General features: G+C 38.1%; 1 protein-coding gene across 1 annotated transcript; it reads left to right on the top strand.

Annotated features, from left to right (window-relative positions):
• Positions 1 to 5,308: 5,308 nt before the first annotated feature.
• On the top strand, positions 5,309 to 7,580 carry sox32 (SRY-box transcription factor 32). Its single transcript, XM_084747094.1, has 2 exons — positions 5,309 to 5,676; positions 6,719 to 7,580. Exons 1-2 carry the CDS (start codon positions 5,391 to 5,393, stop codon positions 7,414 to 7,416), a joined length of 984 nt encoding a protein of 327 aa, XP_084603220.1. The 5' UTR covers positions 5,309 to 5,390; the 3' UTR covers positions 7,417 to 7,580.
• The last annotated feature ends 7,121 nt before the right edge of the window (positions 7,581 to 14,701 follow it).

Here is a 14,701-nt window from a genome sequence, read left to right on the forward strand (position 1 = left end):
CTTGTACTCTTTTTTGTATACTTTTCTTTTTTAAAAATCATTTTGTTTATTATTTACGAGGGATTAAACAAACAAACATATCTAATATGTCAACATCACTGCAAAGAAATGTATTGATGCAGCATTAGACTGTGACAGTATCTACCATGATATTACATGGTTAATGATTTTATTTTATTATTTCTATTTTATTTCATAAAAGGACTTAAACTGACTGCTGCATTGTTTTGTTTTGTTTTCCAAAAACACACATAATTGTCATAATTGTCAATTCATGCCAATTTTTTTGCCCACGCTTAGGTCATGGCTGTATGAAACAGAGAAAAACATTAAGTCTTCACACTCTGAGACACAGGAAGTAGTGAATGTTTGGCTCGATTAATGTGATAAATGATTGATCAACTGTCAAAACTGTTTAACAATTAAAAATTAACTATCTTTTAATCGACCAGCTGATCATTTCCGCCCTGATATGGTGTGAGTTGGATGCAGATCCTCAGTTCTCAGGTGTGTCCTGCACATTGCACCACCTGGGCCTGCAGGTCTGAGCCGTGTTTGAAGTCTGGCTGAGCGCGGCCTGTTATCTCTGCTCAGAGGTGGGGGCATCATTGTGTTCCGCTAATGAGGCTACATTAAGCCTGTCTACACCAGGGGGCATGTAATCCTCTCAGCTGGCCTGACGTAGGCCGGGCAGGGCGCTGTTTACACGGGGAGTGTGGAGGCTAGCACCCAGGAGCCCGGGCTTCAGCCTGTGCTGTTGAATCTGCTCAAACACGTGATTAAGAAGGTGGAGGTGGTGGCGGAGGTGGAGGGGGGGGGGGGGCACAGACCACTGCATAGAATGGTGTCTGAGTCTTGACAGAGTCTATCTTGATGCTGGCCTGCTGTGCCAATACAATACAACACAATGCAATACAGTCCCCTCGCTGCGAAGATCACGGTCACCTGACACAGCAGTATTATATTCCCTTCACACCTTCCAGCAATGAAACAATGCAGCTCTATATGAATGAACCACTGTAAGGAAAGTCGGTGGGATGGCACTGAAGTGACCGAGGGCAGGCTGGAATACAGTGCTTCATTATCAGGGGCCTTCTGCTTTACGTTCCTGTGGTTTTCGTCTTTGGATGGACGTCTCCAGGTCTCCAGGTCCTGCTCCAAACATCCATATTGTGAGAAGAGAAGAGCTTGAAGTCTAGTGTTCAGTAGCTGTCATAGCATCCTCATTGACAAAAAGCTATAAAATGTGAATTCAGGTGATCCAGCTCACAGAATAGCATCCTTTTCACTAGTCAGACCGTGCATCTGCACTCCAAATCCAGCCAATACTCAACCAAAACATCGTCCAGAGTTATATCCCAAGGGCCCTTTTTTGTTCATCTGGCTAAGTTACTCCTGCAGGTCTGCGGTGCACAGCTCTACCTGTGCCAGCCTGGCCATCACTGACCCAAACTGAAGAAGGAGAGGAGTGTCCCATATATGAGTTCTGTCCAATACAATGGCACATTGTGATCAGAAAGCCACTGAGAACAATCCCCATTCAGAAAGCACAGTGACCATTCAGCTTGTTTGGCTATAAGACAATGCATTGATACCCTCCTGTCACCTCATAGATTAGGATTCATTAATAGAGCTGGAATAAAGGGCAAATGACACTTTTTATAGAACACATTAAGGAATTAACAGTGGTGGAAAAAGTGTCTTTGGATCCTGCACTTCTATATTTATATCCATATTGCAACTTTGCACCAACATTATAAATGCTGCCACCTTAACATTATAATACCACTTTATTTGCCTATCATGGTATGTATTTTACTTATCTTTGTATATATTTTGCTTATCTTGTTCTACATTTTGTTTTTACTACATTTTGTTTTTGTTTCTTTTATTTATTGGTATTTTATGCTGCACACTGCTGGAGAGTTAAAGTACATATTTGCTGGTTTTTATTTTATATATGGAATGCACAGAAATACTGGTTAAAACCACAGTATTCAAACTTTCAAATCCAGATATTAACCTCCAACTTCACCCCCTAATTATAGTCTAATATTTGTCTGACTGGATTCACAGTGAAGCTCAGTCGAAACTAACGTTATTGTATTCACGCTGCGTCGTTCAAGCTAATTGATTAAATCCATTAGTGCTTTTCACAGCGCGTTGGCGCGTGCGTCCCGTTTAACACCGCGGATGTGGATTCAGCCTCTAATTCTGCCCGCCCCCCCCCCCCCATCTTTCACCAAACACTAACAAACTTTATGTTTATTTGGATTAATACATGAATTTAAAAAATCTTAGTTTCTCAGCTTTACATTGATTTCCTGGCACGTTTAAAGTTACCTGTCCTCTCAAAGCCACATGGGAATTTATCAGTTTGGACTGATAGAAGATGGTTGAAGTCTATTTGCCAAGGGGAGATGAGGCACAGTTTAAAGAGCACGCTTTAATCAATTCTGTTATTGAATTTGCCAATGTCAAAGTATTGATCCGGCCTTTTGATTAAGATATCAAACTCCATTAAGGCCTGATTACTTCTTTTAACAAAGTCCAAAATGCGCCTACAGAGAATATTCATATTATATCAAAGTGTGCTTGAGTTTACTCTCTTAAAATCCTAAAAACGTGCAGCAAACGGGACCAAACTGCGCCGATGATCCATGTGTATTAACCTCCCCAGCTTCAAACTATAATACACAGTATTTACAATTTAAAAAAGGCCGCATAAGTGACTCGTCTGCCGGGACAAAGCAGTGCAGGTGCAGGTCAGTCAGTCCGTGTATTGCAGCTGACACCATGATGACATCTATTGTCTGTCTAATGTTTGAAGACACATATTCATTGAAACCACACAGAGGCAACCAGCAACTGTAATGGCATCCGATTATATTAAAGTGGGATCACACGACTGAAGAGTTTCTGGGGAGATAATTAACGCTGGATACACATTTAAAACCTCTGTCTTTTATAGTGTTCCTACTTTCAAAGCCAATATTCCTATATTATGTAACTTTTTTGGTATTTTTATGGTTAATATTCCTTTTCTGTTCACCGTACTTTTCAAAACACTGTAATCTCATTGCAAGGATTTATACAGTATTAGTAACTTCATAGTGTTAGCTACTTTACATGTATGATTTATGCTTTGTATCACCATAATAATCCCACAATTTTCCATTAAGACAACATTTAAATCACTTTATTTTCTATTTTTATTGCTAATATCTCTGTAATTATCTTATTTTCATTTTACTTTTTAAATCACTATAATGTCGTTGCAGGGATTTACACTGAACTCAGTCATGCCTTTACAGGATTAGCTACTTTATATGTATGTTTTATACTTTGGTAGAGTGTGATAAAGCCGTTATACCTTTTGACACAACATTTAAATCTGTTATTTTTGCAGTTTTTATTGGTAATATTCCTATAATATTGTTATTCATTAGTAACATATTGATCACAATGTCATTCCATGGTTTTAATGAAAGTGTTTCAATGAATGAAATGCCTTTATTCTGGTATTAATGCACTGCATGGCATTTAATCATAAATCTCCTATAATTTAATAATTTCCTAACGTGTATCTGTGCCTATTTTACTTTTTTCTAGTACTATTCGTCGAATATTTTAACATTTTTGTGTGTTTTATCCGTCAAACTGTTGTTTTGAGCTGCATTTTTTTTTTTAAATAAGACACACAGTGTGGACAATGTTATATCTGACAGTGATAAATTGCAGACATCCTGCTGTAGTTTCTGTGAGTCTGAATCTGAGTTTTCAATACACTTTTGTCTCTGTGATTTAGCGCCAAATCCTCCTCTTGTGTTTCCATTTGGGAAGTCTGTCAGTCTATTTTTTTTTGTTTGTTTGTTTAATTATAATTCAAATTGATAAAAGTATAAGAAAGCAGTTTTTTTTGTGTGTGTGTGTCTGTTTTTGATGTCCTGACTTTGAGCTCATCACCTCCCTTCTTTGTACACACTTATCAGTTTTTGTGTCGGGCAAATATTTGTGCGCGGTAATCGTGTAATAAACGCGCCTTGATCATGTTTGTTTCAGTCCTGTAAAATGTACTTTGATAGAGACTGTGGATGGCCGATAAGAGCCGAGAGCCACAATGTAATTAGTAACCAGCCCTGCCTCCTGAAAACTTTGATGTCCTGTCTATCAATACCCTGCCTGCCTGCCTTTCAGGACCTATTGATTAGATTCCATCTCTCTGCAATAGACAAAGCTGTAATTTGATTTTCTTAATATGGTTTTTAGTTTTCTCTTAGTTTAGAGACAGTGCATATTAACAATAATTTACTGCAAACATGCCAGAATTAGCCAAAAGGACAGTTTTTATGCGTAATACTGAGAAAATGTAAAGTTGGTAACTCCAAAGTCAATGTAAAATTAAGAAACAAGTTTATAACAAAGGCATGTTTAAGGCACTAATAGAGAAACGAGACTGAACCCAGATATTTTTCTCCAGGGACTGTCAATATTCATGCACAGACATCAAAAATGGTTCAGCAAAACGAAACATTGTCAAAACTCAAACATATTGATCTGGATCAATGAAGGGAGGGAGAAATATGATCTGAATTTGCAGCTTGTATAAGTATATGTGTAAATGAAAATCCCAGCTTATACAGGAGCCACTGATAAGACTCAATCATCAGTTTTTTTTATGTTTTATGCTACAATGATCTCACCATATTGGTGGTTTATTTAGCTTTATCTGGAGAAAAAATGATGGCCTTCACATTATATAAGCTCCCTAATTTAAAATAACACATTGTATATAGGCTATTTTCATAATATTTTCTATATTTTATTGTCAACTTTGTGTTTTCTTCGTATGTTTCTTCACTTGCAGTACTTGCTTTATCTTTCTCGATATTTTTCTACTTATTATGTTAATTGTAATGCACCAAATCACCAAGGCAAATTCCTATGTACTTAGCAACAGTAATAATAATATTAATAATAATAATAATAATAATAATAAGAAGAAGAAGAAGAAGAAGAAGAAGAAGAAGAAGAAGAAGAAAAGGAGGAAACTTTGTAAACTTATTAAAAAAAAATAGGAGTAAAATATGGCACAAATAAAATGCAATAAACGTGACTGTGTTTCTGATATAACATGTTAATTGTAGATAATGACAGACTCATGACTCTTCCCATCTTGAAGTTTCGTGAGGTCGTTGATTGGGGCGTCAGATGGGCCTATCACCGACCCGAGAAAACACCTGGAATTCACACCTTTAATCCACTCCTCCCGGCCTCCTATTGGTGGAGCTCCTACATATATCCATCCCTGTCACCGGGAGGATGACAGCGGCCTGCAGCTCAGCCTTAACCATCATCATCATCATCACCGTCTGTAGCCTTTAACCACCATGCGTTTCGGCCACGACTCCGCAGCTTTCCAGCTCTGCAGCGCGAACATGTTCGAGAGCGAAGACTCGGGCTCCGGGGACGGGGAGCAGATGACCGAGGGGCCCTCCAGCCCGCTGTCCGTCAACTCGGACTCCAGCTGCACCAGCCCCGAGGCCAAGTCCTCCACAACACAGCAGAGAGTCCGGAGGCCCCTGAACGCCTTCATCATCTGGACCAAAGAGGAGCGCAGGAGGCTGGCACATCTCAACCCAGACCTGGAGAACACGGATCTGAGCAAAATACTCGGTAAGAACTAAATTATCAGCCTGAAACCAGTTGTTCATAAAGTTGAAGTGATCTTAAAGCGAATCCTTCTATGAAAAATATAATATTTCTCATGTCTCATATGGTGAAAACAACTATACTCTCTGTTCAGTAGAGTTTAATAAGGACTCCATATCAATTAAATGTAACTGGCATCAATTAAATGTAATATTAATAAGTATGTTTTCATTCGTGTATAATATGGCCTTTTGCATTTTTGTGCAAGTTTGGGGAAGATAAGTTGTTCAAAAGGGTCTAATAAGAGCCTAGTAGCATTAAAAATTTAAATCATTAGCCCCAAAATAGCTGATTTGGCTTCAGAATTGCCCCTAAGCCCTAAGCCACGCCCATTTTTGCTCTCTGCTCCAATGACAGTTGAGCAAGCTTGGTACCTCAGCTTTCTCCTTCCTGTTTCCTGTACTTAGATATGCTACAGAAAAACAAACTTTGAAGATGGTTAAGAGGTACTTGCAAAAGTGGCATACATTTATATATTAAGTTCGCTAATGTGACAGAATGCTAGCTAACTAACAAGCTAATCTACATCAATCATTAGCTAACTGGTTAGCTAGTGTTTTGCTACCTTTAGCAAATTTCATATCTAAATATATAAACATCTGTTCTATAATTACACCAGGTAACTATGTGGCTAATCCATATTAATCATTTGCTCGCTATTTAGATAGCATTGCCAATCTGCACCAATCATTAGCTACCTTGATAGCTAGCATTTTGCTTACATTAGCTAATACTAGCTAACTATCTAGCTAATCTTTATCAGTTGTTAGCTAACTCGATAGCTATCGTTTTACTAACATTAGCTAACTTAAGATGTGACTGTATGTCACTTTTACAGGAAGGAGAAACTTGACTGAGGTACCAAACTTGCTCAACTGTTGTTGCAGCATAGGGCAGAAAGGGGCGAGACTTAGCAAGGGTCAGTTAATTTTTGATTAGCCATTATTGGTCAAATTTATTAAATAAATAAAGTGTATTGATCATTAACCTCACTGTGTCCCTGCAGGAAGAACCTGGAAGGCCATGTCTCTGGCTGAAAAGCGTCCGTACATGCAGGAGGCCGAGCGTCTGAGGGTCCAGCACACCATCGACTACCCAAACTACAAGTACAAGCCCCGCAGGAGGAAGCAGCTGAAGAAGAGCTCCAAGCCTCCAGGAGCAGACGCCTCCCCCTCCATCCCATCGCTCTGCAGCAGCTCAGGCTTCACGATGCCCTACAACCTCACCTACCTGCTCCAGAACCAGCATACATCCTACCAAAACACCCCCACGTACCCAAACTCCCCGGCTCACTACGCCCCTCTGCACAGCAGCTACTCAAACACTCCGGTTTATCCAGACACACAAGCAGCAGCGGACGCTTTCCCACATAATCCTGAGGTGTACCCACACCCACACCCGTCTGTGTACACTGCAGAGCCTCAGGGGTATTTTGGCGGTCAGCACGGCCACGTGCAGCACGGTTACTCCAGCTCTGCAGGCGTGGATCAGGGGGAGTCCAGAGGGGGTTACGGGGGCCTGCTGTGTCCTGCAGGTCCCTCCCTGGAGTTTTACCTTGAGCAGATTCAGTTGGACATGCTGTACGACCTGGACCGCAGCGAGTTCGAACAGTACCTGGGTCCCAGCCCTCACAGGCCGGAGTCAGTGGATCCCAGCAGCTACCACCAGCAGAGCAGCCACAGAGAGGGACGCTCGCTGTCATAAAACCACAGACACAGCTATATTTATTTAAATAATTTCAGTGTGTCATTAATGACTGCTGGAAGTGTATATTGTGAATTTTGTTTTTAAAACGTTGTGTTCTTAAATGACTGCTGTACTGTCTCCAAATGTGCTTATAATGTGTCAATAAATAATTAATTAAAATTTCAATGTTCATGTCCTCCTTCATTAATATCTGGAAAACTAAAAAATGGCAAGATTAATGGACTAATTAATTAATTTTGCAGGAAGTGCAGCATAAACAAACATGAAATCACAATAGTAAGAGCAACACAGACTCTATACACTGATTATAAATGTTAAAAAAGGGAAATGACCAAAATCTTTACATGATTTTTTCTTCTGTTAAGAATGTGACCTGCTTTCATGGTTATTGTACGGTCAAAGGGATGAAGTCAAGTTATGTCAGTTGTCAAGATTAACAAATTTGCTTCAAGGGGCTTCACAGTCTGTACAGCATCGTCTTCTGTCCTTAGACTCTTGATTCAGATGAAGAAAAAGTCCCCCAGAATTAGGACGTGTTTGTTTACCTCAGTAAAGAATAAAAAAGACAAAGTTTCACAGCCACACTGAACATGACACAGTCATTTTCCCAGTGTGACTCTCTATGATAAGTAAACTGATCTTGATGTATAAAATTTTCCCCTTTAAGTTGATTGCCACTGATTTCAAATATCTGTCACATTAAACAGAGTTGGAGCTGAGCTGACCGCCCCTCGGCAGAAGCCAAACTGTCGACACGCTTGTTTTATCTCCATCTTCATGTCTTTCTTGGCTCAGAGAGGGAAGTCGGGTGGGCGCCAGGGGCATAAACTTCCCAACTTCCTGTTTCATTTTAAAACATTTCACAAAGGCTCTAAAAATATTCCCCAAAATCGACATATCTCCAAACTCATTCGACTTTGGCTGCCAAATGTTTACTCATTTAGGAAAATGTTTACTTCCTCGTCCTATATTTTCTGTGTCAGAGACTCGAGGTTGAACTCTGTGCTGGATCCATATAAAACTCCACCGACATGTCAGGTGCTGCAAGAACAAAAACCTTTTCTGCTCTTTTACAGCAAAAATAAATAAATTTTTTATCTATTTAGTATTTCTTATTTCTTTTGGACACATAAACTTTCTGTTAATCTCTTGGAGGGAAGTCACCTGAAAACTGCAGTGCATCTTGGGGACTTTCTGGATGTCACACACTCATTTTTAAAATAACAAGATTAAGATATCAGAACTTAAAATGTGAAGACAGGCAGCAGCAGTGATTTGAAATGAGTCAACCAAGAGAAATATTATGAGTCAATGATGGAAATTAGATCTCGAGGTGTTGGAAGGAAATGGATGAGCACAGCGTCTGAGAGACGAGCTGATTAGGAAAGTGAAGACCTGCTGCAATCCAGCGCCACCTGAATAAGCGGAAGATATCTGACGTCAGTTCAATTCCCATGACAATATTACAAAACACACTGCAATGAGAAATGCAGAAATGTTCTGCTGTGCTGTGATGAAATGCACACGACAATCTGGAAATATTGGTGGTTTATGGACAATCTGTCCTTGTTGTTCCTCTTTGAGTCGCTGGAACTCAAAGCTGTTAGTTCAACTTGTTGTTTTTGTCAAACTTCGGCCCCTCAGCAACAATTAATGAGCAGTTGCAGGAACTTCCTGAAGGAAAAACAACGGGATGATATCAGAGTTTCAGGTGAAAATATCATCAACAATAAACAGCGATGGAAATGGCAGCTGGACAAATCAGATATCTTTGTTACATTAACCAAACTCGTGATTTGTCAAATATTTATATGGCTCTGTTTTAACAGACTTCTGGTTTATTAGATAATATAAAAACAACTGAGTGTGAAAGTGGAAGAGGTGAAACTGGGATGAAAAAAATGTGCTGTGTTGTCATTTAATTAGATGATTTTAAAACCTTTGAAATGCAAGATTTTTCTTTCTTTTTTTTTTTTTTTTTACTATTACTAGAGGCAATATTGCAGCAGTTTATTGCTGCAACACCAGAAAAAGAAAACATGTCAGTATCATGTCATAACATGAAAAGATTATTGTTAGAACAAGATTTATTTTTTATTTTTTCACTTTATTATAATATACAAATTTATCACGTTATTCTTATGACAATATACGATTTATATTAACTTGATAACTTATTGTTATAACATAAAACTTTTCACATGTAATGTGAAAACTTATGGTTAAAACATGATACGTTTCATAATTATTGTGTTTAAAAGTTTCACAGTAAAACATGATAATTTATCATTATAACATTTCACTGCATAACATTATAACCTAATGACATTTCACACTATACATTGTGATATAAAATGCTTCCCGGAATAAGATTTAACATAACAATGTGTCATGTTATAACATTGTAACATAAAACTATAATGTGACGTTTCAAAGATTTAAGGCATTACATTACAATAATACAAGTTATAACATTATATCATGAAACATTTTATTTTATAACAATAAGTTATTATGTTATAAAATGTGACGTTTCATGTTATCATAACAAGACAAATATATATTGTTACCATGATAAGTTTGTATGCTGTAATAAGATGAGAATACCTTGTTATAATGTGAAAAACACTTTTCATATTATAACATGATACTGATGTGTTTTTGTGTTTCTGCCACGGCAGCAACACGCCGGCGTAGCTCTCATGTCTTTCCCCAGTTATTTTAAGGGCAATGAGTTTAAGGAAAATATCGACTGTTCAGAGCTTAAACTGGCTTCTTGTGTGAATTTATATCATCTTCATCCAGAGTTATTTCTGTGAGAATGGTCCAAGAATGGCTCAGAAATGTGCTGGACAGCTCACAGAGGCATGTTAAGGCTTATCACTGGTGAAGAATGTGAGGAATCTCAACATGTCAAACATGCCGTAATTCAGAGGAAACACTCCTCCAACATAAAATACTTTCCTCGTTAGAGATTAAATATGTAAATATGCCAACTCTGTATGTCTAATATTGACAGGCCAAATAACTGGAGTTTATATTAAACCTAAAAATAGATTTGAGCTCACGTACCTGCAACATTTTTTAGATTTTGTGAGCCATAATTAGGTTTTTTCTTATGAAGGTCATCAATAGTTTCCTGTCCTGACAGCAGTTTGGGTAAATTCGGCACTGCTGTGTGCAGATAATGCTCATCCGAGTATTATCCTGCAGGGACGTCTGCTCTGTCTGGAGCTGAGGAGGAAACTCAGACAGGAAGAGCCCTGAAGTGAGACACTCGACAGTTTCTCATCCCACAGAAACAACGAAGCATAATGTCAGTCAGCTCAACATCTAATCAAGCACTAATCAAGCACTATCAGATTACTATAACCTCATCAGGCCGGTCCTGCACTGACTCAGCTGCTTTTCACCTGTATGTCTCACAGGTTTGCATCTGCAGCAGCTGGGTTACTTTCACTGGATCCAGATGTGTGCAGACTGTAGCTCCAGCTCACCTTTAATGGATCGAAACATTAAAACATTCATTTCCTCTTACTTCTAGCGGAATCCAGCCACAATTTGGTTTTATTTGCCCACATTTTGAAATATCTGTCTGAAATTTCTGCTTTCATCCCCAGATTAAAATGTTGTTTGCGGTATTAAAATTAAAATACATCTCAGCTCTCTCAAAACATCCACATGCATTTATTTCTCACTGGAACTACTTTCCCACAAAAAAAAGTCCCTGTAAAAACTGCTCACTTGAGATCAGTGGATAATGCAAAGTAACCTGGACATATAATGTTGTGAGTATCATTAAATAAATTTAATTAATCTCTGTATTCAGCTGGCATTAGAAATCCAAGAGATGGACATGTATATAACAAGTAGTGTTTTAACAAATGTAGAAATTAATAAATACATTAATTCATGTTGAAATATATAAATGTATTATTTTATTATTATTTATTTATTCATGTTTGTAGTTGTAGTTTGTAGTAGGTGGAACTAATTTACAACTTTTTATGTGTGATAATGCAACATAATTTGCAAGATAATTACATGTTTTTTATGACATTTTAATTTGCCATAGCTGTAAAGTAAATGTGGTAAAGTAAAGAGTATAATATTTTCTCCTAAATTGTAAATTAAATTAATTCACTTTAAATTATTTAAATGGAAATATCCAGAGATAGATATCTTAAAATCTGTCCACAAAAAAACAAAAACCATCTGCATAACTTGAGATTAATTTAGGTGAATTGACCCTTTTATTTAATTTGCTTTAATTTATATTCAAACCCTCAAATGGGAAGGGTCGAGGTCTCATCCCGGCGCGCAGAGAGTCACAAAGAGCAACTGTTTTTGTGATCATTATGACCTCAGCCGTGTTTCCAGCCAAGAGACAGACAGTCGGTGACCAGGAGACAGATGATTACTGCAACAGAGTCCGACAGACACACACACAGAGGAGAATGGAGCAGCTGGGTGTGTCCCTGTGACCTGCTGGGCAGATACAATACTCTAACGCCTGTCAACAAACACTGAGGATGATTAACACAAACACAATCCTCAATCTGCAGCGGAAGAGTTTGCTTGTGTCTGGCCTGTTTTTATATTTCTGTTTTTTAAAGTCTGTTGATGAAACGTTAGGTGTGCAGCCCACTGGGCGTTTGTGGAGGTATCTGCTCATGAAATTCCTTCATCAGGATGAAATGTGGCGTGTTGTTCAGAGTCATTCCTACCAGACTAATTTGTGTGGAAATAACGTCACACCGTCTTCCTCAGTGTCTTCTGGTACTTTGTGACTCAGTCTGCGAGTATGTCCAAGAGTTTATCTGCAGTGTGTGTGTGTGTGAGTGAATGAGCATAATTTTTTAGGTTTTGGATGCTGATTGAAGAATTATTGCAGAGCTGAGACGTTCCGATCAGATCTAGGCCTACCTCAGGTCATGATTGTATTTTCATTTTCTGTTTTATTGATATTACCATACAACCTGTAACCGGTAATAAACTTTGTCCTATTTTAGTATTTACTTCTCACTCATTTACATTTTTGACATTTCAGTTAACCTGCTTGTTGCTGTTCCTGTCAACACACACAGTTTACATTAAAATTAGTGGCAAATTTACTACTCAACATTTAATATTCAACATTCATTTTTGAAACAATGGCTGATACGTAAACTGCCACTGGCAGATTTTGTTGATCTTTCCCAAACTTTTACCAATGCGATACTCAACTACAGTGGACGAGAGGCTGGTCCTCACTGTTTCCTAAAATCTATAACTGATAGACAATAAACAAGAGGGGTTTTAAGATAAGCAATAAGACATCCCGTTAATTGTGCCATATTTACAGTGTTACAGCAGAAAAAATATAATGAGGCATCAAAAAAATATATATAAAAAAATAAAATGTAAAAATACAGCAAGAGGAAATATAAAAATATGAACAATTTCAATAGAGGAAATATAAAAATAAAAATAGGAACATCATAAACTAGGAAAATATAAAAGTAGGAACATTATAAACAGACAAAAATTCTGTATGGCAGATCATCATATTCACATGAGGCGTGCTGTAAGACCCCCAGGAACCCAGTGGGTATGCAGGCGTAGTGTTGACCCCACTATTCAAAATTTAATGTCAACGTTAGCATGTACTCTCCTAGCACTGAGGACTGGTTTCCACTCTATGGAGATGTCCTACACAGTGGATGTCCTAGTTGTGAACAGGGTTTAAATGCAACCTGTAACCCCACAAAATAATGAAATTAGTCAGTGATATGCTCCTTGGCTGTGGAAGCAGCTTACAGGTAGTAAGCTAATTAGCCGAACATGCTAATGATTGCAGCTTAGAGCAGATACACACACGAAAAACCCATTCATTACACTTTTGTTCCATGTTTTTATTTTTAGGAAGGGAAGAGAAAAAGTCACCACCATCAAGACTCTTTAAATGCCAGACACTGGTACCGCTCTTCTTACAGCTGCGTGCACAAGGCTTCAGGAGGAGAAAACCTTGGGGAGTCATGGTTGCTAAGTCAGTCAGTGTTCACAGGAAGGGTTTAGTAGCCTAACGGGGAAAGTCTTCATAGCTGTTGATGGTATTTATAATGTGGGTTAGGACAGTTATCATGAATCATATTATAACCTGTATTAATGTGTGTTTTTTTAAGATTACTTTAAGTGAAATTATGCATGTGCACATGTGTTTGCGTGTGCAGATTGCTGTGGGTCACTAAAGAGATGAAGGAATCTGTTTTATTTATTATTCATACAAATGAATAATAATGCATAATGCATGCAATGACTTGTATGCAAATATTTCAGATTTACGTGTAATGCGAACATGTGTGTTTGTTTGTAATGTCATAGCATTTCCATACAGTGACAGCACCAGTGTGTTGAAGTTGCAGTCGATCCATCCTCTTGGCGTGTCTTCCTCCACCTCTCTCTGCCTTGTCAGTGGGCACCTGTTAGTTTGTGTTGACGTGGCGTCTTTAACACCTCTGCTGATTGACTTAGCAGGCTAAAAGCCTAACAGCTCACCAGGCCCCTCAGCAGGTAGCGCACTGTGTGCATACAGCACGCTGCCAGCACCTGAGGGCAGCGCATTGTGTGCTAAGCTGCTGCTGTAAAATCACTTTGGTTATAATGTTCTGATATGGTGAATACAGTGGGGAAAAAAATCCTGAATTTAAGATCATGTCTTCACAGTCAGAACCCCCACAAGAGGTCATGGGGGTTATCTGAGGGGTCATGAGGTGGGTAACATGACGAAACACAGAAAAGAACATCTTAAAACTTTCAAAATGAAACATGGATGGAGTGTTGTTAAAAGTACCAAAAAGTAATCCTTGATGAAAAGTGAATCCTGCTCAAATATTACTTTAGTAGAAGTGAAAATGGAGGACTATAATTAAAAGTCTTTCAATTACTCTTTTAGAGTAAGCATTCTGAAGAAAGACTGACATTTTGTTGATTGTTGAGTTTCAGTCAAATGCTGAAACCATTTTTGGCCGAATGCCTGCTATTGATAATGTATTACACATCAAAGAATACTTTGTACTCTGTATTCTTTAATACCAGTAGTTTTACTGGTAAGGGAGTAATATTTCAATAATGAACTATCAGGCCATTTATACTTAAGTACAGATTTACAGTACTCTTTCTACCACTGTGCAAATGAGACTTGCCTGATATGACGTATCAAAAGTAATTTTCTGGTAATAAATGCACTTAAGTATTAAAAGTAAAAGTAAATTACACATGTACATGTATGTACAGTATATAC

This window comes from Lutjanus erythropterus, chromosome 21 (genome assembly GCF_056507025.1).
Source record: "Lutjanus erythropterus isolate fLutEry1 chromosome 21, fLutEry1.hap2, whole genome shotgun sequence".
Classification (NCBI taxonomy): domain Eukaryota; kingdom Metazoa; phylum Chordata; class Actinopteri; order Lutjaniformes; family Lutjanidae; genus Lutjanus; species Lutjanus erythropterus.